The 27,273-nt window shown below is 37.1% G+C and overlaps 1 protein-coding gene across 3 annotated transcripts; it reads left to right on the top strand.

The window, feature by feature from the left end:
* Nucleotides 1–8,233: 8,233 nt before the first annotated feature.
* ttc12 (tetratricopeptide repeat domain 12) lies at nucleotides 8,234–24,705 on the top strand. Of its 3 annotated transcripts, XM_085371462.1 has the most exons (22): nucleotides 8,234–8,285; nucleotides 8,570–8,708; nucleotides 8,765–8,789; nucleotides 8,980–9,001; nucleotides 9,920–9,997; nucleotides 10,251–10,372; nucleotides 10,607–10,666; nucleotides 11,004–11,075; nucleotides 11,419–11,479; nucleotides 12,989–13,177; nucleotides 16,104–16,173; nucleotides 17,011–17,099; nucleotides 17,470–17,638; nucleotides 18,141–18,236; nucleotides 19,082–19,145; nucleotides 19,230–19,364; nucleotides 19,536–19,628; nucleotides 19,868–19,936; nucleotides 21,536–21,637; nucleotides 22,021–22,120; nucleotides 22,344–22,572; nucleotides 24,636–24,705. In XM_085371462.1, exons 1-22 carry the CDS (start codon nucleotides 8,234–8,236, stop codon nucleotides 24,703–24,705), a joined length of 2,106 nt encoding a protein of 701 aa, XP_085227588.1. The 3 variants fall into 3 exon arrangements, with proteins under 3 accessions (XP_085227588.1, XP_085227590.1, XP_085227587.1); XM_085371464.1 differs by lacking the exon at nucleotides 8,765–8,789 and having other exon boundaries at nucleotides 8,570–8,727; XM_085371461.1 differs by lacking the exon at nucleotides 8,765–8,789 and having other exon boundaries at nucleotides 8,570–8,751.
* Nucleotides 24,706–27,273: the final 2,568 nt, after the last annotated feature.

Raw genomic sequence — 27,273 nt, 5'->3', positions numbered from 1 at the left:
TTTGTGAATGAGGGTGGGAACATATGGTTGTGTCTGTGTGTGCCAGTTTGTCTATGTGTCAGGTCAAGTCCCCACCTCTGCCTCTTTGGGAACATCTTACCTCTCCGGTGGTCCTGCTTGGGTTTTTGGCACTCTGAGGAGCCTATGGAAGTACGGGCTCGGGTCTCCTCTGCCCCTGCTTCATGCTATGGGGGGGAGGGCTATGGCTCACCACACCCTCTAGCAGATCGTTACATGGAGAAGCCTTTTGAACTCAAGCGCGCTCATGCACACAGGTGTGAACATGGGTGCTCACATACACAAAAAAATTGTGTTATGCTGATTTATTTGTAAGCCATCTATGCCTGACCAATATAATATAATATAATACAATATAATATAATATAATATAATATAATATAATATAATATTACAGTCCTGCTCTATTTCACAGCTGGGCTGCTATCCCTGATGTAATCTATGTGCATGCCAGGTCTGCGCTGCTAGTTAAATCAAAAAATGACTACATTTAAAAACCTTGTACTGATAGTGTTTGGAGGCAAATCTTGACATAGGGTTAGAATTGAGGTAGGGGACAGGACCACATGAATGAGCATGTATGCATGGATTCAAAGGTGTGGCTCCTATACTGTAAGCCAATAGAATGAGCAGAATGAGATGTTAAATCCTATACTGCCACATGATGGCAGAAATGGTTACAGAACACAGGTCATATCTAATTTCTACATATTGGTTGTAGCACAGTGCTTATTTCTTAAGGTTTCAGAGGAATAACCAAACAAGTTGGGCTCTGATTTCTTCCCTGATGGAGATTTCTATGAATAATATCTATTTCACACTATAATTACTGCTTAAGTTCTATCTTTTGATTCGGTAGAAGTATTTAGTGTGTTTAATCTCTACAGTTAAGCACTTGTTGCATGGTTCATCCCACTCTTTCTGTCTTAACCTTCAAAGCTCAATGAAATTTCAACATTTAAAATGCTTTCTATAGGCTGTAAATGATTTTATAAGCCTGTTCTTATCTGTTATTATTCTATGTTATAAAGGCTATATATCCTTTAAGTCAGGGATGTGAAATGTACTTTACATCAAGGGCCTCATACAACAAGTGGGTTCACTTTGATTGTAAGTGGTCCTGACTAGTAAAAATAGCTTTTTTGTCAAAGTATAGTTTAACTGCACATTTAATCCTTGAGCTATCTCAATATAAGAACAAGTTGGAGGATTTCAACATAGATGAACATGTTGCAATATACTGCTGCAGCTACAGAAAGGAATCTGTCACCTTTAGGCTAAAGTTGCAAGAAATAAATATGTAAAATTACAGCAAAAGTTGTGGAAGCTCATTGCCCAGACTGCCCTCTGGAATATTTAAATTTCTGTATTTTCATTTATAATAATTTACTGCAGGATGGGTCACATGTAAAACATAATTTTAACTTCATTTGATGTTTCAAATTATTGTTCCTATTTTTCCAGAGTATTGTATTTATTTACACCACATAAAAATATAGAATATATTTCAAGTAAGCACCACGACCTTGATTGCTTCTTGAGTCTGTTTATGATCATACAGACAGTAAGTTGAAAAACTTCAGTGGACCCAGGGAAATGCTTCTGTTTTCTCATCTTGAAGGAATTTTGGGAAAAGAGAATTCTCTGAAGGTGAAGACAAGACTGAATAAACATATGGTACATCTTTTATGCATCTATATTGATGTTTAATATAGATGTTTTATATTTATATTATATTTACAGAAGGTTATAAAATCCAAGTCAGTGAAAGAAACGGAAAAAAAGAAAAACAGAGGCAAAATTTACCACATGGCCACCAGGTGCCAAAGCAAAGGTGTCAAGTATCATAAACCCAATAATACAATATAGCTGATAGATGTTTTACAAACAGAAATGTTTAAAATAAGCTACAGACAATTTTCACTATCAAATTAAAAGAAGTACTTTTATTATAACACACACCCTTTGTTACAATTTTTATATATTTTCTTCTTTCATCACGGCCCATGCCAACATAACTGTAAATAAGACAAATAAAAACAATATTTTTTACAATAATATGCCTTTGTTTTCTTCCTTTTAGTAAATGGCACACTCGTGCAGTACTCTGATGCTGACATGCACTCATTGTTCTTCCTATAATTTTCATATCATATCATATCATTTTGTTTTTGTTTTTTTTTAAATGGAAAAAGCCAATTAAACATAGTGTCACGGTTTGCCGGGGCAAGCCGTGTGAATAATAATGGATCCAACTGCAGGTGGAGGGTGAGTTTATTTGCAACTAAAAGGTACAACAGACAGGGTGGCGAGGAACAAAACGGTGAAAACTCTAAACTGGGAAAACTAAATAAAACACTAACCGGAATACAAACGTGACATGCAGGGAGAATGACCAGAGAATCAACACAGAAGGGTGGAAGGGAAATAACACAGACGAACCAGCAACTACCATGACAGAAGACACAACTTAAATACACCCAGAGAACACAGGGAGATTACACGCAGGTGGGGAACACAGCTGGGAGTGGTTATCATGACGAGACTAGGGAGGCAAACTGAAAACACTCACATAAGACGCAGACCTTCACAATAAAACAGGAAACACATACACGCAATGACATAACACACCAACTAAACACAGACTGGGGGACACAGAACATAGGAACATGAACAGAAGAATACAAACACCCAAGGTAACCAAAACCACAGAATACTAATAGACTAAACATAAACACGGAGTCGCAGACTCCGGACCATGACACATAGTCTGCAAACACATGCGAACAAGGACCTGACATATATTCCTAATTAATGATCCATGTAGAGGAGGTGTAGCACATAATTATAAAAACTTTTTTGATTTTTACTCTTTATTTTCTGGCAAAATTTGGCCTTCTCTATCTTACATAAATGTAGCTGTAATCCAGACGATGATGATGATTATTCCAAAGACTGTTCCGAGGATGTTCAGGGTCTTGGCCGTCCTTGATGCTTCCTCAGCAATAGCTGATTCTCCCAGAGTGTTTGCATTTTGTGCCTTTAAGAAAAAAAAATCTTTTTTTTTCTTTTACATTTAACTTGCTTAGAGAAAATATGTGTATATGTGTGATGGAAAAAATGATGCGTCAATGAAATCTGACTGGCTACCTTATAATAAGCACAAATCATTACAAATCAGCCTGGAGAAAACCTAAAAATAAAAATTCAAATATATTACTTTGAATTTTACTTTTAAGTGATTTATCTGGTTATTTAAAAAAAAAAAAAAAAAACAGCAATGATGTTCTAAAAAACTGAAAGGCTTTGGATGATTGTTGCTCTGATCTTTCGGTGTGTTTCTGAAAGCAGGTACAGAAGAGCAAAAGTTTGAGCAGGGGAAAAAAAATCTTGATTCTCAGGGAATGTTTCCTACCTTGCAGGAAAAGATAATAGCAGGAATCCCAAGTGGCAGACAGCAGCATAAAGTGTTAAAGATGGACCAACCAAGATAGGATGGAGCAACAGCGTGGGTCGCGCCTTCTTCCATTGTGTCAATCTCTTGTACTTTATGGTTTATTGGTCAGTGTCTGGATCCAGTGGGTGGTGGGTGTTGTGACCCAAAACCTTTTATACTTCAGGGGTGTGGTTTTGGAGTTTAATAGCTAACAGCTGCATGTATGTGTGGAACAGAGAAGGGGAAAACCCCCTCCATGCACTTCTATAGGACTGAAATTCAAGAAAGATTCAAATGAAGCCAAGAAACTTCCCACTGTAAAGAGCCTCCTCCCTGGTTGAGTCTGGAAGCAAAATCTGCTTGTGTAAATGTAATTAATTAATTACAACAGTTTTATTCTGTAGCTCACATTGATTTATGACACCCAACACAATGTGTCATTGGTTAAATTGTTTTACTTTTGGTTTTCTATCTAATCAGAACATTGCAACAGAAATTAATTTTTTTTGTTTGTTTTTACTTCTGAGACTTAACTCATTGTATAATTAACAGGATTAAGGAAAAATAAGTTTTGGTAGATAATTAAATCTGCCTCCTTCTTTGAAGTAGCTTTTTTATGAGATGGCACGTTCAAAAGTTAAATTTGTACCAAATCGTTGTAACTGTGCTGAGCATGATTACAAGATGCAATTACTATCACGGTTTGGTGCTGTGGAGGGCAGGATGAGGACCAAAACGCAGGAGTCACGGACACAGAAGGGTGAACTTAGAGAAGCTCTATTGTACTGTGCAGATGTTCAGAAAATAAACTCACGAAAAAATACACTAAACCAGAATGTGAGAGCTGAAACACTGGAAAAAAACACGAACAGTAGGAGGGAACTGGGTGTCACAGGTGGAAACACAGCTGGGACTTATCAGATATAATGAGACAGAGGGAAAGCAAAACTCAAAACACTGAACACATGACACAAGACTATCAAAGTAAAAGAGGAAACACAAGCAACATTGATTTTGGTTAAGAGCACGAGGTTTTGGAGAGTACAGTGGCCAATGGCACACTTTGAATCTGTCAAAGTTTACAAATCTGTGCATACTGATAAAACAAGCATAATTCTGGTCATGCTCACTAGTGGTGGTCATTATCTATCAGACAGGGAAGCCGAGCTTAGGTCACTAGGGGTCCATGATAAAATTTGGGCTCAATAATAACATTTTAGATGGACATGAGCAGATGGTCAAATCAATTTTGTTTTTATTTTCATAGACATCGTCACAAAACCTTTCCGTCACACCTCATGTCTTCTTCTTCTTTCCGTTGTTCCTTTTAGGGTCAACAAAGTGATTTCACCCTTTTCCTAGTCTCCTCTTCTGTCACACTGACTGTCTAGATATCCCCCTTTATCAGACCCATGACTGTCATATCCACACTCTGGCTTTTTCTTCTCTCCTGCTCCTTTTCAGTGTGCCTTCTTTCTTTCCTCTTTCTTTGTCTTTGGCCAGCAGTAGTTGTAGCCACCGTTTGTTCTGCCCTTAAACAGGGTAAATAGAAGAGATTGACACGCTACTCTCGCCTTTAGCTCACAAAACCAAATCACATTTTCTCTACATAGATAAACTCGGCCTTAGGACACCATTCCCAAACTAAATTATCCTTCTTTTCTTTTCTAACTGAGGAATATATTAACCGTATGAACCATAACATGAAGTAAATGTATTTTATTAACTCATGTAAGACTCAACCAGTGGATCAAAGCACAATGAACCCAGGCAACACCCATTTCTGCTCTTTACATTCTCACTGCATATTCCCTACAGCAACACAGTCAAAAAAACAATGAAATTCTGTTATGAAATTCTGTTATGTTATAAGAAACAGAATTAAATACCTCAGTAAGGAATCAGATTTCTTATCCATCACATTTGCACTTTAACTGTTGGCCAACAGCACTAGAAGTGGTTGTTGTTAACCTGAGCCCCCACAAGCCTAGTATGGAAATCTCATTCTTTATGAGTCACACGTTTGATCTGGCCAAGATTTTAAGCTGGATGCCCTTCCTGACCCAATGTTCTCTATTTTTCTTGCACTCAGAGTACACTAGCTTGTGGCCCACCTGTGGTCTGGTTTTAGATCAATCCATGAATGCAATACTGCTATAGCAATCCCTCTTTGGAGTGAAAATGATGATTCAGTGTCTTTCTGTAGTGCAATTGAATTCTTGCCATGCAATTTGCATATTCGCTGTAAGCATTGGTCTAAGTGCTTCAAAAATGTTCCCTAACCTCAGATCAAATTTGGGATACAGGATGGCCTCTGTTATTCTGCATCAATTCAAAACTACAGGATAAGTGGAAGATGTGCCTGAATATTTATAAACAAACAAGATCAAATAGATGGATTAAAGCTTCATTTTGAAGCACTAACAATATATATGCATGTAATAGAAGTAGCAGAAAGCACACAGTGTTCAGTTTTGTGAGAAAAATGGCATGAATTACAATAAATTTACTGGTGTTAAATGTTTTAAAAAGTAGAAACATTCACACTGATCTTTACAGATCAAGAAGAAGAAGACGTGGAATCTTGTGGAGAGTTAGTGCACAAAGAAAGATAAAGTGGAGCGTATTTAATGAATGACTGCTCTGTGCTGTCAGTATCTGTTGTCCACTGAGGCACGGAACTGCAGGAGCTAGATCCGGCCATACACAAGCCCCTGTCTGTAACTCACACAATATGCATTCTGTCCTGCTCCAGTGCATACACTCTACCATGGAAGTTCACAAACTATAGTAAATATTCTGACACGGAAATTCATAAGCAGTAGCTGGACACCAGATTAGACACGACAACTTTAGTCTGAAAACAACTATAATTTCTTAAAATTGCTTTTGTTTGATCAAATTAATTTTATGTGATTGTTTTCTGTGTCTCGCTGTGCTCTTAACCTTTGAAGCCTCTTTTCTGGAAATATTTTCAGCTTCCTAGTTTAAGACTTGTGTAGGATATTACACAGAACATTATACCAAAAAAATCTAATTCAATTTGAGACCGTAAGTGATATAATTGCAACTCTATCTTCGTTTTCTTTGTGCAGATGTGGACAATGAGCCTCACTGTGTGTGATGATTTGGATCTGTATTAAATGTCAAGCTGTGAACACAGACAGCCTGTGAGGAGGGAGGCAGCGAGCTTTCCTGTAGTACCATACTTCATGTGGAGTCTTCTTGTAATAGACAGTGAGAATTCCTATTTTGCACAAGCAGCTTGGTACAAAGCCCTTCCTGATTTCTTATTGTTTTGCATTTTTGTCTCTCGTGCTTGTTTCAGATCACCAAACAAATGTTAATATTAAACAAAGATAACCCTAGGAAATAAAAAAATGCAGTTTTTTTAAAATGATAATTTCATTTCTTATGGGGGAAAACATGTCCAAACCTCATCAAGATGTTTTTTTGTCAAATGTGAGATGAGCCTTTGACTCTTTCCGGTCAGCAGTGGTTTTCTTATCGGAACTATCCCATACATGCTATTTTATTCAATTTATTTCTTATTATTGAATTTTGAACTCTCAACTCAAGTGAGGAAATTCAGGAATGCAGTTTTTAGATGCTGTTCTGCTCTGGCTCTCACTGTGACTTGTTTAAAATCCTCATTTAAAAACTGTTCTTTCGTATTATTTGGGTTAAACTTTGTCTAATATTAAAATGTCTTTGACACATGTAAGTGTGACATATATATATATATAAAAAATTCAAGAAGGGGGGCACTGTTTTTCTTTTTTTTTTTTTTAAACATTTTGTTATCCCTGACTATTTTCACTGGTTGAAGGATGAAACTTAAGAACGGATTTAGTCTCTTCATTACGACTATTTTGAATATTCTGTAGTTAATTAAAGATGAAAAGAATGCAGTACATACAAAGGAATAATAAAAGACCCACAGCACTATAAATGGACAGCTAGACGGACAACATATTTGGATAGATGTGTTTTCAACCACAAGGAGGCAGTTTAGCTCCACTGTAGAGAAAAATGGACGACGGGGTTTCCTATTGCGATAATATACAAGGTCTCTGCAGAATTCACAGCCCTCTGTCGTTATATGTAATGTATGAGGGGCAATTTACAGCATAATATTTACTCCTTAAAGGAGTAATGGCACGAACTCATCACTAGTAGTACTACAACAGCTGCTGGTATAATAAGAATAAATATTTTATTTTTCTTTTCATTGAAATAATAATAATAATAATTAATTAAAAAGACTACTAATTTCTATGGTAGTGAGTGCTGCCTTCAGATACTTCCTCTAATCGGCGATTAAAGAAACATAAACATAATTATGTAACACAATGCACTTATTTTAGTGATAAAAAATATGTTAAATACCGCATTCATAACCATGACGGAACTAACTTACATTCACAATGAATCAAACACGTCTCAGTGCTATTTTGATTCAGTTTTGATTTAGTTAAGAATTACCCTTTTTTTTTTCTTTAAAATTTGTCCCTCATTTATAACCCAGAGTAGTTAGCTAAAAGTAGTGTAGTTAAAAAGCCCCAGTTATTTACTTTCGCTGTTTGTTCCGGCTTCTTCTTGGCATTCTTATGACATAGCTTATTTGTGTAGTTTACGGGCGGGCCTGAAGGCATCACGTTGCTATGGTAACTCAACGCTGAAACCTGAGGGAGAAGTACATTCAGCGTCTAGCTGAGATAAAACGGAGCCACGTGTCTTAGAATCCAGCAAAAGCTGTCTAAAACGGACAAACACGCAATGGAGAAACTTGAAGACATCGAAAGTTTTCTGAAGAATGTTGATGAAATAAGTGAGTAATGGTAGAAGTATAGTTTACTAACGATATTAGCTAACACAAAGTTATTCTCTTGTACCCATTTTGCTAAGTTAATTAGCTGTAAACGCTAAAAAACTATTGTGTTCAATAAATATTGAGCTCAAAACGCAAATGTAGTGTATACTTCTGTGCTACTGGGAACTTTGTTGGTTTGAAGGTGTAGATTGTTGAGCTATTTCTTTACTTTTAGCCCTATTTCAAATGCCAAAGTAAAGCCTCTTGGAAAAGATCTCTCTATTTCTTTGAATTCTTTTCAGGTCAGCTTGTGGAGGACCTAAGGTCTTCTGATGCTGAAGCCCAACAAAAAGCAATGGAAAAAGCTGATTGCTACATCACTTCCTTGGCAGAGCCCTGCAGAACCAAAATCAACAAGATGACAGTCAACACAAACCCACCGCCACTCCCTCCTTCCATAGTAAAGACATGCATGCAGTCAACAGCATGTGTCTTAGTCTACAACTCCTTGTATCTTTCTCTGTCTCTCATCCACTCTCTGACCCTCAGGCAGGAACACTACAGACACTACAAACAGCTTCTTGTTGTGTTATCCACCTTGTTCTCTCTTGTTCTTTAAGAAAAAGAACACGGTGTACATTAAGCAGTGAGTAGGTTTTGACCTCTTTGCTACTGTTATTGTTTTTTAAATTGTTTTTTTCTTCTTTTACAGACTCCTCAGACTGAAACTCCAGGTGAGCCACAATGAAAATAAATGTCTCTGTGGTTGTCAGTTGCAGTGATTGAAAGCACACTGATACTGTGCCCAATAATGAAATATTTCAACCAAAGAAGCAAAAACTAGTATCCATTTTTCAAAGATAAATTAATAAAGAACATAAATGATTTATTCCTCCCATGAACTACCATGCATTAGAGGATATGAATGACTCGAAATCAGTGATGTTCTTTGAGTTGATTTGTCTAGAGGCCCTTTAGTCAAGGAGCCTTGTTAACTGTTTAGCTCACCAAGGACTTGCATTACATCATCAGTTTTACTGCTTAAACATATGCAAATAGGAGTAATCTCTAGGCTAGTGTACAGTATTTTTATATACTGAGAAGCGCTGTGATGACATCCCACTGAACCCAGCACCCTGAATGTGATATTCCATTTAAAACAGCTTTTCAGCCGGCACTTCTTTTCAAGTCGCCCGGGGGTAAAACTCATTAACAGTTAAGCTTCAAATGTGTAAAAAAACTCACACCTCTTTGCGTGAATCTTCTAATATTGAAATTAACACACCATACACTGAATTCATGATGAGTAAGAAAAATAATCTTGTGCTCGGGGCTGAGAAAGCAAAACAGATTTTAAATTTCTCTGGCTCTTATTTATAGAGAATATCTAGCTTTGTGTGAACCCTCTTTGCATTATAAACACACACTCTGCACACTGTCTGGATCTGTGTAGTTACTAATAATGACTTTCTAAAACGACTGCAGTTTAAAAATAACAGAGCTTCTCAGACAGCGTTGGTTTGATTTTGTTTATTTAAATGGTGTGCAAACTCTCTTCATACTGTGCTCATTAAAAATGACATTTTTTTGATTATTTCCTCCTTTGTAGTACTCATGCTTAAGATTATTTTTTAAATTTCTGTTTTGATCAGAGAATTTCATGAAGATTATGGAGATGGATGCAGAAGAAAGGAGAGTTCGGAAAGCTGCAAATGTGAAAAAGGCTATCGGTTTGTGAAACTTAGCTACCAAACCCTCAGAGGTCTAATTCGAACTCCAAGCAATCAAAATATATGTATTTTTATTGTTTGTGTGTCTTTGCAGTTTGCATTTCTCCAAAATACAGGATTAGGGTTATCACCTGTGATGAATCAGACTTCAGAGGGTTCACCTGTTGTAGATGAGCATTTCTCTATAGTCATTGCTCTGCTGAGCTGACAGTGTTTCCTTTTTAAATGTAACTGCTTGTATCCATCCCTGCAGCGTTCAAGGACAAAGGGAATGAAGCTTATGCTCAAGAAGACTATGAAACTGCTGTAAAGTATTACAGCGATGGTTTGGCTGAAATCAAAGATATGCAGCCGCTGTACACAAACAGAGCTCAAGTAAATATCTTCAATCTATGCTTTACAATGAAAACACAGACTTCCCTTTTTTCTCAAGGGGAAACAGAGCAGAGATGCTTTTGTGTGTTTATGTGGACACAGAGTGCATTAGGCATCTGTGAAACAGAACTTTAGAGATTTTAAATTTAGAATCTTTGTTACCATCTGCAGTGAAATTGTAAAATCATTATGTTCCCTTTCAAAATGTCCTGTCTAATGTTTACATCTGTGTAGGCCTATATTAAACTGGGAAAGTACAATGAGGCCGTCAGTGACTGTGAATGGGCCCTAAAGGTAAGGTCTGCCGCATGTGTTATACTGAAGTCTAGTGAGCTCACCAGCAGTTTAGAAATATTCTCTAAAGAAACTGGGATGTTTGAAAAACTGGTTTAATTTGGTAATATCCTCAGAATAATGTTTTCTTTATGCTTCCCCAGAATGTCAAAGACACAATTTTTGGGTGGGAGATGTGCTCTGTAAACTGTTCATGTAATTTTCTCCAGTGCAGTGTGTCTGAAAGTCAGGTTGAATATTTATTTCTTACTGTGCAAGTGTGCTGGAGTCATTAAACGACCATTATGTAGATGAAGAGGTTTATTAAGTAATCCCATGATTATTTCATTTCTGCCAGTGTAATGAGAGGTGCATAAAGGCTTATCTACACATGGGTAAAGCATATCTGGGATTGAAGAAATATAACGAGGTGAGTAAGAATACCTCTCATTACAGTTGTACGCCTGAAGTAGAAAGATAATAAGAATTCTCAAGAAATTATAAATATGTTTCTGATTAAGATAATGTGGACTCACAGGAATCATCTGTAAATCTAATTTCAAATTATTTCAATTTATTTATTCCAAAATAGGATTATATCTAACACAGATAACCAGTAAAGCAAGATTTATTGTATGAATCACATTAAAGTGCACTGTAGCTTTTTGCAAACTGTATACCAGCTCTGCTGAGTCTAGAATCTTCTGGAGTCTTTAGTACATGATTGAAACACATTATATAGAAAGTGATGCAGAACATTTTTCCTTTTTTAGGCAAGAGGCTGTTTTGAAAAGATAGAAGAAATTCAACCTGGGAAGGAAAAAATAGTGAAAGGTAAAGAACTATTTCCCATGGACTACGCTAGGAAAAGGTCCATTAATGAAAATCACCATCTTTGGTCATGTATCATCCAGAACTGTTTTAAGATGGGTACAGCACACATTTACGTTTTTCTTTGAAAAACATCCACAATATTTTGTTTTTTTTTATACTTTGCTTAATTATTCTGTGAAAAGAGTCATATGTTTTCCTAACAATATAAAGCCATCATACTCCTCAAAAACATGACAGTTAGAGGAAGAATGCATCCGTTCATTTTCTTCCACTTGTCAGGGTAGCACCCTGTGGCAGCTGGGAGTCTATCTCGGTCTATCACAGGGCTAACACATAGAGACAGACAACCATTCACACTCACATTCACACCTATGGCCAATTTAGAATCACCAGTTAACCTACTGTAACATGCATGCCTTTGGTCTGTGGGAGGAAGCCAGATTACCTGGAGAGAATTCACACAGAGGGAGAGAACATGCTAACTCTACACAGAAAGGCATCAGCTGGATTGTGGATTTGAATTCAGGACCTTCCTGCTGTGAGGTGACAGTACTTAAAACGGCCCCGCTGTGCCATCCTTGATTAAAAAAAAAATAAATACATTTAAGTGATGAAATATCCATCCACATGAAATATTAATCAGGTAATTAAAGGGTTAAGCAGTATTTTTTAGCATACAGGACTCTTTGTTCTCAGTCTGATGGTAAGATGGCAAAATGCTTACCAGGCCAAAAGAGTAGAGTTGTATGTAAAAGAATAGAAAGGGTTTAAAAACTTGTGATTTGAACTGTATGAGTCAGTATGAGTCCTTTCTTGGGGCCCTACTTTTACACACGTTATTGGAAGTCCCTGCCCCTAACGCATATGGTATGTGCACAATGACTGAGGCAGGAAGAGCAGCAGTGAGACATCCTCATGTCTTATCCTGTCAGTGACAAAAGATTAGACACTGGTTAGATCAGAAATAGTTTGAAAAGGAGGAGCTTGAGTGGAGGTGGGTTGCAGTGTGACTTCCTGAGGCAAATTGACTTTAGGCTAACTAAAGCAACTTAAGTAGTGGGACCTGTACCAGATTTGATAATCAGATTCATATAATGATACCAGCTGAGACCTAAGCTGATGTGACCTGGGATTATGTGGCCTGACCTGGTTTATCTGAACTAGCACTGTGCTCTATTTTGTTTTATTCCCAGATAGAACCTAACCTTCCTGCACTTTGTTACTTTAATGCATATGATGCATCAAGTTCAGTGTTTTACACTGATTTTGCTATTTTCTTATTTGGGCTATTAGGTCATATGTGATGTACCAATACATTTCTTATACATTGGCAAGTGACCTCTTTCTATTTGAGTGAATATTAATAGCAGGTGGTGGGTGTGGTAGTCATGCCAGGTTGACAGATGCACCACAGGAGACTCTTCTCAGATAGGGGCAGCTGCACTTACTGCTATGGAATAACTTACTTTCTCTTCTTGCTTCTCCATTCTCTTTTGTTCTCCTTTGCAGAATACCTGACCCAGGTTGATTTGGGAAAGGAGAAAGAGACTCAGGAGATAAAGGCAAGGGAAGAGTTTGACAAGGGGAAGAGGAAGGCCACAACAGTGGTGGAGCTGTTGGAGAAGCTGTCAAAACCCGGTCAGATTGCCCTCTACTACTGCGGAGGATTGGAGATTCTGTCACAAGCACTTACTGACTGTGAGTGTTCAAACAATTGTGTTTCTCCTTTAATCACTGTTTTCAGTTTTTTCTTGGTAGACTGCGTCTCCGGTGCACCTATTTGTTGGTTTTATGACAAACAAACAAACAAACAAACAAACAAACAAACAAACAAACAAACAAACAAACAAACAAACAAACAAACAAACAAACAAACAAACAAACAAACAAACAAACAAACAAACAACAACAAAAAACGGATTTCAGGCTAGATTGGATAAGAAGACTTGAAGCAGAAAAAGAGATTACAATAATATGCTCTAAAAGCTTGTGCTAATTACAAAAATGCTTTTTTAAGTTTTGCAGGATTGCTTCATGGTAGGTTAAATGCTTACCATCCATGAAGTCCTGCACCATTAGTCTTTGGTACCAGTGACAGTGGAGCAAGTGTGTAAATGGTGGCTGATGTCCATTAAGTATCAGCTTCGCAGACGTTAATGTAAAATGAAAGACGTGCCAGACATTGTTCCTTAGTTTATTTAATAATGATCAGTGCATTAATATCAATCCAGATTCCATATTGGCCAAGGGCATGTGTCCAAATGCATTTTCACTTTTATTTTAAATCAAATATTTTCTTAAATGATTGAATTTCCAGCTATTTTTTGTGTTTTCTACCAGAGACATGTCTAATCAAGATATTGGTTAATTAAAAAAATAATTCATTAATTTTAAGTACTGTATATTCCTTTTTCATCCTGCTTGTAGAGTGATGCAGTTTTGTTCTTGAATCTATAAATAAACAATGAATTGCTTCATTAAAAACACCGTTACAGTATGTTTAAAACTTAAGTATTTTTTTCGACATGCCTCGTAACGTTCTGTACTTTTAGATGTTGATGGTATAGAGATCAGAGGTTTGCTTTCTTTGAAAAACTACATCTACCTCAGTTGCTGCTGTGTTTGTGTTATTTGTGTTTATTTATTCTGTCAGGATGCTGGCTCAGTTAAAATAGAAGAGAATTAATCATAGCAGTGCTGAAATCCTCTATATATAGTCACGAAAAAGAAAGTTTTCAGGACCTCTGTGCAGTCCTGTAACTTGCAAGAAGCTTGATAGCTACATCCGAGAGCATTACTAGCATGTTAAATGTTAAATTTCATGACAGTAAAATTAGAAAAATTTTACTGTCTGGAAGGGTTACCACGAGAAAACCTCATCTCAATCAACGAAAGCAACATGCAAGCTATTGAATTATTGTTTTTTCACAGGACTGCCCAGTCTGCAGAGTCTTGTGAAAACGTTATTTTTCTTATAACTCTACATATAAAGCAACAGTACTTTTGTTAGAAACTGAAAAATGTTCCTGTTTATTGTCCCTCAACAGTGAAATGATATATCCACCTTTACATGTGAAACTGTTATTCAATAAATAATTTTCAGGCTTTTGTGCAGTGCCACTTCTGTGAAAATCTTTCATTTCTTCTTCACTGGTTCTTTTCAGGATTTCCTTATATAAAAATCCTGGAATTGCCACTCTGAAACTTTCTTTAGCGTCTAGTACAGACAGAAGTTTTTTTTTTCCTTTTTGTTTTACTGTGCCTGGTGGAGCAGCTTTAGTGCAATATTTAACAAAGCATCCACGATAGAACTTGTCCATTTACTAAGCTCAGCAGCATTATTTCACTCTGTCCTGTCGGTCACTACTGAATGTTGGAACTTCTCCATTGACACACTAGATTTGTGACAGCCTGGCCCCGGGCACTCTCCATGGACATGGGCCTCAAAATGGCATGTTTATATACATTTCAGTGCAAGAAGTGAGCTGTTGAAAAGAAACATATCTAATTCCTTTTGCTTGGTGGTAGCACAGAGCTTGTTTCTCAAGGTTTTAGATAGGCAGGAACACACTCTTATGGGCCTGATTTCTTCTTGGGTGAAGTAGGGAATTGGGCGGCCAACCACTATTTCACCCCATGTTCCTGTTTGACAATGATACACTCAGGCTGAAAAATAACCGATATGTTTACCAAGTCCTCTGCAGTCTGAAAAGGGGCCACTGTGGACAGGGAGTAATTGAACTTCACTGGGTGATTCACCCTTCCTATTTGAGCTGGTGATATTTTTGTGAATGTTTTTGACCTGCCAAATAACTTTGAAAGTCCATGCTACTAATGTAACTCTTTTTAGTTATTGCCACAAGGCAAAAATGGCAGTTTTTTTTATTCAATAGCAGCACTGTAACAGTATAACTCGCCAAGGTCAGTGGCTCCATCTGAAGTTTGTTTTTTTGTCTACTTATACTTTAAACATGTGGCAATGACGTGGTAATGAACTGCATCGAGTGTTCTGCTACCTGCATTGTAAATTTTCAGGTATGACTGCAGGGGCAAGGCTGATGAAACTAATAATGTTTAAAGTTCACCACTCAGCAAACCATAAGAAGGTAAAGCACATCAAAATGAAATGGTAACTCTCTCTACTTCTTCTTCTTTCTTTTTTTTGTTAACTTGTATGACTGTTTGTAACATAGGATGTTATGTTGCCCTGGGTATTGTCTGCCAAATGGCAAACATCTCTTATCAAATTTCACTTTTTTCTTCATTAGAAGAATAAAAGTGTCATGTCAAATGATATAATGCCTGTCTTACAGTGCCATTCAACAGAAAAGGGCAAAACTTACATAACTTACGACTGAAAGGATCTCAGCAGGGCTGACATTACAAGCTTTTCCCCCTAAAAGTACTCCTTCACTGCTCTGCTTTACTTCGTCTTCTTTGGTATTAGATAATAAACTGTTTCTTACTTTGCCTTAGTCTCTTAACATGTTTTATGTATTTTTCATTCCTGCCCTTGACTGTAAATCAGCCAGTGAAAAAGGTGCGTCTGCAAAATCTCTAAGCTGCCTGATGATGTTCCACTGCTTTCCGTCTTCTTACACCATATATTGTTCTCTTCAAACAGGTACAGGGCAGACCCTTTTCAGGCTGAACAATGGCTTTAGTATCATCGCCAGCAATGTCACGGTGAGAAGGTAAGGAGACCAGAGGGAGAGGTAGCAGTCAGCCCTCGGTGGAGCTTTGACAGATGGACTTAGAGGCAGGGGCATACAGAGACAATGATGGCATAAACTCGAGAGATCATTCACCGCCCCCTCTCCCTCCTCAGCTGTTTCTATGAAAGCCCAGAGAAGAAAAGATGATCACACTAGAGATTGAGATGAGTGCTGAAATAAGCAATGGCCCCCGTTCTGTCCCAGAAAGAGGTTGTGTTTTTGTACAAGATACAAATTATGACTCCCTCGTTTCAGATCAGTAAGGTTATTATTAACTTGTCACATGCTTTCAATGTAGTCCATTGTTAGCAATATCCTTTTTCAAGCTGGGACACAGTGTCCAGGAAGCAGAGGATGCAAAGAAACTGCAGTCTGAGCTTGATGGAAATACTCAGTAAGGCTGCTGGTGTGAGCCAGATAAATCACCTAACACCTATGTGAGCCACGAAGCAGGAAAAGCCAGTGCCATTGTGGCCTGTCCTAATCACAAATTGAAGGGGCACTCTGAGTTTGGGTGCTCTTGGTCATTTCTGAGAGTTAAAGATAAGCAGGAAAAAAGGTCTAGAGTTCTTCAAAGTTACATTTTATGCTAAATATAGTATTTTTATTTCAAGGTGTCTTTCAAGCTCTTCACTTTTACATATATAGCTGAATCTAAAAAATGAATGAATATTTTTTTTGTGAGTGCCTTTTTAAAAAAATAAACACTGTTCTGCAGTAGGGTTGTTTCATATAAAATTATCAGCTATGTTGTCTTTGGCAACTGGGTTTTATGTTTACTGACATACTCACATTGCTTGTATAATTTCTCTGCAGTTGCCTGTTGGAGAAAACAAATGATCCAGAGAGTCGTGAGCTGTGTGTGTCTGTTTTTAAAATATGGAGGAGAGTTTGTTGTGGAAATGGTATGTTGACAACTGAGGTACACTTCAGTGTCTGTCCATGTATCATTTTACTGTCACCGATTTAGAAGGAAAATAAGAAAACAATACTGTTGACCTCTAAATTAGTATTGTGGTCTTTATGCACATCTTGTCAGTATTTTGTTGAACATGTTTTTTGTGCTTAATCGCCCAAACTACAGATTGTGCAAGCCTTGATCATTTTTACACACTGTGTATTTGTAATATAAATACCTTCATTATCAACATAGGATTAATAATACAATGCTAAATTCATTAAAACTAGGTTGTTGTTTACTGGGAACTGACAATGGGACCACTGTGTCTAGTGTATCTGTCTCTTTATTCTTCTTTGTTTTTCCACTGCTTTCAGATGAAAACCAGAAGCTGTTGATGACATGTCCGGTCGCCACACAGTCCATTGTTCATTTGGCTTCATCGGAGCATGATGAAGTGGCGAAAGAATGTCTGGCACTGCTGTCGGTGTACTCAGAGATACCACGTGGCAGACATTTGGCCATTGAGAGCCTTGATTTGAACATGTAAGATATTACTTTATGTTGTCGGGAGATTCCACTAGCGATGACTCAGTTGGAGTGAAGATTCAGTTATTGTCCACCATAGTCAATCGCTTTGCAGGGACAGGGAATTATATATTATATAGACAGAAACAGTAATGCTCTTTTACCTCCTCCCTGCAGTGGAGGGACTTTAGTCTAGCCTCGGGTAATATGTTTGTTATTGTCACTCCAGGTGCGACATCATTTTAATGATATTTCAAGAACTTTTGTTCTGTCATTGCTCTGTTAACTCTGAGCAGCCCAAACAATTTGTTTTGCTACCCGTATACCTGCGGCTGAGCAGATTTTCAGAAAATGTAAAAAGAGCGATTTTTATTGTCAAAGTATTTCTGGCATTATTATCCCAGTTGTTGGTCCCAGGCTAAATGCCATCATTATGTGGGAACAAAATATTAATTTCCTTTAGTAATATCTTCTCCCTCTCTCTTTGTTTATCTGCCTTTGCTCTTATCTGAATGTAAAGGTTAGTGAGGAACCTCATGGTGTGTGTCTCAAAGCCAAAGAAGCAGCAGGAGAACACAGCGGTCAACATTCTGCAGAACTTTGCAACAGAAAGCCGGTATGATTCATTACTAACCCAACAAAATACTCAAGTCATGATCACTTCACGCAGTCTTTACAAACTAATAAAACAGAAACAAGGCCTACAGGACACTCCTGTTTGCCTAGCACAGATTTACCTGTATCAGCAGAAGTCTAGAGAGAAATAATAATGTGTTATCCAAGCCTTAATTACTACACTCATTAAAGCCAAGGCTGCTCTGCTTCTGATCGACTTCAACTTAAAGACGCTATTTTAGTGTAGTATACATATAAGCAGTATAGATATCATACAGCATTCTTAACCTTTAGTATTGAATTAAAGGGAAAATGACTGTGCAGTGCAGATACAAAGCTCACAGCAAATCCATCCGACTTTTACTGCCTTTGATGTGGATGAGTGACAGTCTTCAGAGACATGACAGTTTGACCACTAAATTGAATTGTCCTGTATCTCTTGTATGACTTGGACATTTTGTGCATTTGGGGAGTATTTACAATTGGTGAGGCTCTAGGGTTCGAAGATAAGTCACTGGACTCAACTGTTCAGCTTGGAAAGAGGTCCCCTCCTTTGAGGTTATACACAGTTTTCGTTTCTTGAAGTTCTTGATTTGCTTTCTTCTGTCATGCATGGCTGTGTATAACTTAACCTGACATCATTCTCTCACCTTTGACTTTATTCCCATTGTAAAAACAGCACACAGGATATTGTCAATTTGCTACTTCAGTGTGACAGTAGAAGACCTTCTGTCATTTTCCATATTTATACTCAGACAAATCCTGCTTTGCATTTGTAGCAGACATGTTTTTTAATATATATATATATATATATATATATATATATATATATATTTTCTCTTGCAGGTTTTGTATTCAGTTGAGAGATGTTTTGACAGACTCAGTCATTCTGCCAGTTACAACAATACTGGTAATATATGCAATTACTGGTTCACTTTATATGCAATTTGTGTGCATGTGGAAAAAGTACTCAAGTGTTTCCTGTATTTTTCAGAAAAATTTCAACACGTCCAATCAACATATACTTCCGTCACTGATATCAGGTCTCGGCTGTCTGGCTAGAGATGACGTCATTCGTCACAAGCTTGCTCATGATCCTGATTGTTGGAAGGCCTTTCTGGTTGCTGTTGTTAGTAATGGTTACACATTTGTCTCTTTCTTTAGAAAAGTGCAAATTGCTATTCATTGTGTTGACGTCATATGCCAAAGAAATTAAATGTCTTCTATAGTGTTGTCACAATGAGACAGAAAAGATGTCTGCTTATTATTTAGTGGAGGGTTTTATTCTCTCTCCACACAGAGGACATGCATTGCATCTGAATACAGAGAGATCCTCTACCCTTTACTTGGCTTGATTATGAACCTTTCAACCGTCACCTCCCCTGTTATCCAGGTAAGTTCTCAGGTTCTCTGACTTTTTTCCTGACAACTTGAGGAACAACATTCTTACTACAAAATTCATTAATAGTAATAAAATAAGATTGATAGATTAGACTATATCAAAAAAAAGAAAAGAATAAAAGCCAATGGGAAAGGAAGCAGAAAGAGCAATTATTTGTTGTGACACCTATTTAAAGGTGAATTGAATGTGAAAATTGGATTATCCACTTTTCCATCTGTGGCTGTTTGAAGGAGCTTTCTGTTTCACTCTGCGACTCCTGTGTGGATCTCCTGAGGCATAACGACGAGGGAATCATAACTGTGAGTAAAGCTTATGCTCCAGCACTCTGAAGACTTTAACCTTAACAAAGAATATAGATTGATCAGGCATAACATTATGACCATGGACGTGTGAAGTGTACAGCACTCATTATTTCTTCATCATGGCTCCTTTTAGTGAGTGGGATATTGAGTGGGATATATCAGCTATTATTGTCAAGGTTGATGTTTTAGAAGCTGGAAAAATGGGTAAGCGTAAGGATTTGAGTGAGTTTGACAAAAGCCAAGTTGTGGCTTGACGACTGTATCACAGCATCTCTAAAAATATCGATCAAAAGGTCTAACTAAGGATCACTGGTGAACAGGTGACAGAGTCAAGCATGGCTAAGGCTCAATAATGCATGTGGGGCGCAAAGGCTAGCCCATGGGGTTCAGCTCAACAGACAAGCTACTGTTACTGAACAAGTTAATGCTGGTTCTGATAGAAAGGTGTCAGAATACACAGCGCATCACATTTTGTTGCAGCAGACCAGTAAGGGGGCCCATGCTGACTCATGCCCATCGCCAAAGCTCTGACATTGGGCTTGTGAGCATCAGAACGGGACCTCGGAGCAGTGGAAGAAGGTGACCTGGTCTGATGCATCATGTTTTTTCTTTTACATCACGTGGTAGATGGCTGGGTGCACTTACCTTGGGAACACCCAGCACCAGGATGCACTATGGGAAAAAAGCAAGCACTGTGATACTTTGGACAATATTCTGCTGGGAGACCTTGGGTCCAGCCATCCATGCGGGTGTTATGTTGTCATGCACCACCTTTATTATTACTATTATTGTGTTGCTATTTTGTACATTATATATTATATATATTAGCTTTGCTGAGAGGATCTGTAATGAGCATGTATGTTCCAATTATACGTTGGAAACGACAGTTAACATTTGCTTTAAAGCATTAGAAAGTTGTCTTTATGGTAAAATATTAAGTAATAATTTCTTCAAAACACCCTTCAAAGTTTTTAAAGATGCATTATTCACATTATTGCCAGTAGAATAGAATAGAATTAGAATTCAACTTTATCGTCATTGCACATGCACAGGTACAGGGCAACGAAATGCAGTTTGCATCCATCCAGAAGTGCTTTAGTGATATAGATATATTACAACATATATTAGCAATAATATAGATATAGTAGTGGCTTTAGACCAAGCTGACTGCAGCCTGAAACCCAGTCTGGTCCTAATTTGTTGTTAAGAATAACCTTCTTTGTGTCAGCAAACAAAGAGAAAAGAAGGAACAATTTTTTTCATCACTTTTGTTCTATTTTGTCTACTGCACACCCACATATTGTGTAGTTTGTATCTTCAAAATATTAAACTGTGCTTTCAAAATCCTGGATAATACAGTGCAATTTAGACATTTTAACCTGCAATGAGTTTCCAGTTTGTAATAGCCTTATTTTTTATTATTTTCTGAAAACACCCTTTTTCTTCAAATGTTTTTTTTCTGCTAGTTTTCCTTGCCCCATAGCAGTTTTTTGATAATCTGCTATCCAAATTCTCTGCTTTGTTTTTCAAGCCTCTACTTTTTTCAGTCTTGTATTATTTCATTTTCTAATGCCAGAATTCTTCATTGTTCTCCAGAGAGCCACAGGTGTGCTAAGCACTGTCCTACCCCAGTCCTCACAAGCCGTTCAGCATGTTATCCAAAGGGAAATGGTCAAAACCATGTGCAGGCTCCTGAAGGTGGTAACTGTGAACACTAATCTACTGCTCAAATGTCACCATAGTTATCTGCTTCTTCTTGTTGAAAGATGTCATTGTATAACACATATTCATTTCATAGTAGCGCATGCAACTACTTGGCCTGAATTCGTTGCTTATTTGTGAGCTTGGTTATTTGTCTTGTGCATTCATGTTTTGTATCATGTATCATCAAAGCAACACAAAATGCAACAAAGCCAGAGACCCAAATTTTCTCTATATATACATATTTGCCGTAATTCCACTAAAAGACAGTTTTTCTTCATATTTCACGTGACCTCTGACTGTCACCATAAATTTAATGTTTATCCACATTCTTTCTGCTGGTTTTAATGTCATTGTTATTTTTGTGCTTGCCTACCCAGGGAGCCGGGCAGACTGCCACTAAGTATGCCATTAAGACTTTGACAGTGTGCACTGCTGCCAGTCACTTGGCACGGGAGAAGCTGGTGAACTCTGATAAAAGTGAGGAATGATTGACGTGTTGGTTTTAACAAGCTCCTTCATTAGTCCATGAATAAAATTTGAGTGCTGACCTAATATTCAAATAAAGTGTGTGCATGTGTGTGTTGATTCACATATGAGGACAGTAAATACTACATCCACTGATTTTTAAAAAAATTCTTTAGGTGTATTTAAATATATTTAATATACATCCTAATTGCCTTTCATTTACTATTTCACACAGAATTGTCTATAATACGTCGTTTGCTGAGCTCCAGCTGTGACGAGATGGTCTCAGGAAATGCAGCCCTGTGCTTGGCCCACTGCCTTGATTTGGAGGGAGTTGCCAGTGACCTGCTGGGCACTGATATTGTGCTGTTGCTGCTGCAGCACGCTGCAGGAGATGCTAAGAGGACAGCTGTGCAGCAAAATGCAGCAATAGCTCTTGGGAAGTTGTGTCGATGTGAACCCAGGTACCCTCTCACCCTAATCGATAAAGCCACGTAAACAATAGAACCAAGTCGCTCACCACGTATTGCTTTGAAGCTGATGCCATGTTGCTCCCGGACATTACACGCTTCCTAGGTGGCATTTTAATATATTTACTAGCAGGTCTTATGTCAACCAGCCATATTCACTCTCATTGATAGTCACGTATATCAAAGTTTATTAGTAATAGTTTAGTCAATATAGTTTATAAATGACCTAACTTTTAACCCCGTTAAATTGGTTTTCATGGATGCCTGGATGTTAAACGTAATTGTTACACCTGGTAGAGCAGTAACCCTGATCATTTTATTACAGATGAAAGGATTTAGACAGTTTTTAACTCTCAGTGTTGCCGCACTGATCGTGTGACAGCGGAGTTTGGGCCCAGGCACGGCTAATGACGTCAGACTTAAAGACCGGATTAAGACTCGACTGTACGCTGTGTTCGTGTTTTCCTGCAAAACAATAAGTTCCATTGGAGCAGCCCTTCAACGCCTCTCTCTGTCTCTCGCTAGCAAAGTTGACCCAGACAACAAAGTGAAGCCAGTTTTCGGCTACGAGCCCGACACTGAACCCGATGCATTAGCCAGAGGTCCCTTTACTATGGTTCAGAGCTGCGGACCTGTTTTATATACCCGCGGAATAGTTTTCTATATGAGATCGCTGCAAAAAGTGCAGCCTTACCTAATGTCCACCCTACTGTTACTCATTTATATTAAGATTTAAAAATCTAGTTGGTATTGGTATGGTGAGTAGCCTTCAGTAATAGTAATAAATCACACAGCAATAGTACATTCATGTAGTTGTAAAAAACATGATAATATATTAAGTAATCCAACGTTTTCAGAGTAACATTGAGTAACGTTACAGAATTCGTTACAAAATACATTTTGGGGCATGTATTCTGTAATCTGTAGTGAATATGTTTTAAGGGTAACCTTCCCAACACTGAGCATTGATAGTAGAGGTAAGAGATATAGCCTAAATATTATATCACAATATTTCAAGAAATTCATGAAAAGTATATTTTTGATGATACAGAAAAAAATAATGGCTCCGTTACTGATGCTTGCAGCTTGCAGGCAGTAGCATTTATTTCAGTGTAAGTAAATAAATCCTTCTTTTCCTGCTGTAATGATGAGGCACAGCCTAATTTGAAGTGCAAATCTACTGAAACAAGAACCCAGCAACAGCAACATTATAGTGTAATAGTAGTGTCACAGCATTATATCCAGCGGCACAGCAAAAGTTAAACGTAAGCAAAAAAGTAGCCTACGTAGTGTTTTCACTGAAAATTTCGGTAAAAATATAACATGGCTATTTAACAGTTCAGTTTAAAAATAACTAAAATGACTTAACTTTATAACTTTTTGGAAGCCTGTGATAACACTGAAAAATATTTTCTACTTTGGATTTTTTTTTTTCATCTTTGAATGACCTTTAAACCAGCAGCTTAAAGCACTACTTTTGCAAAGAAATCATAAAATTTAGCTATCAATTATTTAATGAGTTTAACGAGCTCTTTTTTGGAGTAGCATTATTTGAGGATTTTATAAATATTTGGGAGAAATTAATGTTTTTTTAACAGTCTGTAAAATAAATGAGAAGAAAGCCCTTCTAAGGATCTGGAACATGTTAGGTTAAATATTGTTTCTCTGACTCTCACTGAAGAGTGAAATTTGAGTATGAACATCCATCTACTCATAAATCCACGAGGATATAAATAAAAAGTGATCACGTTCTTAGCTAAGCAGTGATGTGTCGCTGTGGGCCATCATCCACTATAGAACCTCTGCGATTATGCAAGTACAACTGGAATAGTACACTTTATAATAGGAGTCGGCAGCGACAACGTGTCTCTTTATTCCTAGAAAGACTAAAATATTCCTCCAGGCTGAAGCACTTGCGTGTGACTGTGTTGAGGATGTGTTAGTATTCAGTTCCTGAGCTCACACGAGTGTAGTTATAATTGAATGCCAACCAGCTGAATATATTACTGCTACTTTCTTTTGCAAAAAATCCCCCAAAACTTTTTCTTCTTTTCCAGACACATGAGCAAACTTCGAGAACTACACGGCCTTGAGATTCTGCACTCGTGTGTAAAGCTCATCTCATGAACCCCTGACCACACATTTTATAATATCCTTCCTTGACCCCAGTCTTGTTTTCTCCTGTATTCTGTGTTAGGCGTTGATACTTGCTTACCTTTGGGTAAAAGTGAAAGTAAATGAAAATGAAGACGTGCCAGTCCTGGTTGTTTATTAGTCTTCCTATTTATTAAATTTCATTTAAGATTATATTGATTTGCTATTACAGAAAACCAAGTCTGACTAGAGATTCATTAAATATTTTCTGTATTTCATTTGGATTTGAGTCTCCTCCGTTCTCCTTGTATTTAAACACTGAACAGTGTTTAAATACACTGTTCAGTGTATTAGAACAGTGTATTTAAACACTGAACAGCTACAATATTCTGTGCTTATTTTTCATGGAGGTATTTCATGTATGAATCACCACATAAGTGCACCCAGTTATACCTTGTTTATCTGTAACTTATATGATTTGAATGCCATTGTTTTATAACATCAAATATCTGCTTCTTGTACAGTTGAATAAGCTGTATTGTATTGTTGTATTTTCAAGGATTGATATTGACCAGACAAGGCAACATTAACATGGTGATGGTATTTCTATTGGGAAATTGATTAGAAAAGTGAAATATTAACATGTTTATACTTCTTGAAACCTTTAGATACAGTTTCTGGGTTGTTGATTTTTTACATTAACATGTAGCATTTTCAGTACAACTAATTGTATTGTTGCCCTATAGTCAGAGTTTCTGATACATATTGTTTAAAATTCCTTATTGAATTCGTTCATCTTCTAACCCATGGCCATGTAGTTGTGACTGTAAAGAGGGAGGATTACTGTGAAATCGAATCCACGTATAAATGAACTTCAGAGGACAAAAGCTCCCTGCATGGGATGGCACCATCTGCTAGTAACTGCAAACAGCTGATACCTTCTGCTCAGGTGGATTAAACAGTAATAAGAGCATTTAATCAGCGGGACTGATAAATCGCAAACAAGACAGAACAGAAATGAAAATGCTTCACTGTTTTATACTAGGACTCTTTCTGCTTCCAGGTATGTACTCACAGTTGTGTTTATTTTCTCAGTAAAGTAACTTAACTTAATGGTGAGCCCTGTATACTGCAGATTAATCAATTAATTGGCCAATTTAATAAATTATTTCTATGTTAGATAGAATATGTTTGTTTTTTGCAGTTTGCAGCTATATATAAACTGCATACAGTACACATATATGAGCTGTAAAGTTGTAATACTTAAAATACAATATACTGCTTAAAATGTAAAAAATATTAAAGCAACATTAAAAAATACAGAAATGATTATTTATTTGTTCATCAGAAGAAAATACCAAAATAAAAACAACAAAGAGTAGTCTGCAGAGTAGAGTAAAGATGCCGAAAATAATAAAATAAAATAGCAGCTCTTTGAATAAATTAAAAGAATTTTCCTCACATATATATTTAATTGTGTGTCATGCCTGGTAGATGGATAGATACATAAATGATATTCTGGCTCTTACATTTTAATTTTAAAGTAATTACCTAAATCAGAGGAATACATTCATAAGTTAAGGCGTATTACATTCATAAGACTACTTTGTTTAGCTTTATGATAATGTTTTAATATAATCAATATTAATTGATTTATCTTTCACATCCATTCTATGTGTGACCTGTATGTGTTACCCTGTATTTAAATATATGATGTTATGGTATAGGTTTTTTTTTTTTTTGCTGTTTCCTCAGTTTGCCGTAGAGTAATAACTCACAATATTAATGTGCAAAGATTAATTCAGTTTGTAAACTGGCTGATATCAATGCTGCAATTATCAGTGTAAACATCAACCTCAGACATTTTCTATCTTATGCATACATGTACTATAGCAGCAAGGCTCTTTTTCTAACACTATTTTAAACTTCTTAAAATCACCAGCAAGGACAAGTTATATGAGGGCAAGACAACCTCTCCAATAACTAAAACAGTGATGCTGATTTAAAATGTTTTAACCTCACTCAGTCACTCGGTCTTATTTTGAATACCAGGTGTTTGTACTAATGTGATTTTAAGACTTCAATAGTACTAAACAGTAACACATTTATTTTATTTATTTATTCATTTTTGTGCTATTTTTCATGCTAGGTTTAAGAAACAGAGCCTCTAGGGAGGACATTTGAGTGACATGTTTTGCTTTTGTCTTCGTAGTCAGGGCAGAAAAAGAAGATTTCCAAGGTTACTTCACAGAGCAAACAAAAGGCACAACTGTCACAAAAGATCTGCTTCTGAAAAATGAAAACACAACTGGTCATGGCACAGAAGCAATACCTACAGAGAAGACACATCAACATACCGCAATGGCATTGACTGCCAAGTTTCCAGAGGCGGTCTTGCTTGATACCAGACTGACAAAACCTTATAAGAAAAGTCTAATAACAAAGGCGTCAGCTTTAATTTCCCTACCAAGCTCAAAGCATTTTGTCTCCAGAAATGGGAATAGCTCTCTCATATTAAAGAGAGAGCCGTCGGCTATGAGGATTGACACTGAATCAGAAAAACTATTGATCTCTAATTATGAAAAGATCTCATCATCTTCT

The sequence above is a fragment of the Diplotaxodon limnothrissa genome, linkage group LG14, assembly GCF_057381915.1.
Source record: "Diplotaxodon limnothrissa isolate DT_005_m linkage group LG14, D_limnothrissa_male_GT1.1, whole genome shotgun sequence".
In the NCBI taxonomy this organism is placed as follows: domain Eukaryota; kingdom Metazoa; phylum Chordata; class Actinopteri; order Cichliformes; family Cichlidae; genus Diplotaxodon; species Diplotaxodon limnothrissa.
Note: the sequence above shows the minus strand (reverse complement) of the source record. Positions and strands in the feature narration are given on the sequence as shown.

What these genes read in the sequence shown, in the direction of transcription:
- ttc12 (XM_085371461.1), top strand. Translation starts at nt 8,234, where the DNA reads ATGGAGAAACTTGAAGACATCGAAAGTTTTCTGAAGAATGTTGATGAA. An exon ending in GAAGAATGTTGATGAAATAA is followed by an intron (nt 8,286 to 8,569) that starts GTGAGTAATGGT and finishes AATTCTTTTCAG; the next exon opens with GTCAGCTTGTGGAGGACCTA. An exon ending in ACTGTGAATGGGCCCTAAAG is followed by an intron (nt 10,667 to 11,003) that starts GTAAGGTCTGCC and finishes CATTTCTGCCAG; the next exon opens with TGTAATGAGAGGTGCATAAA.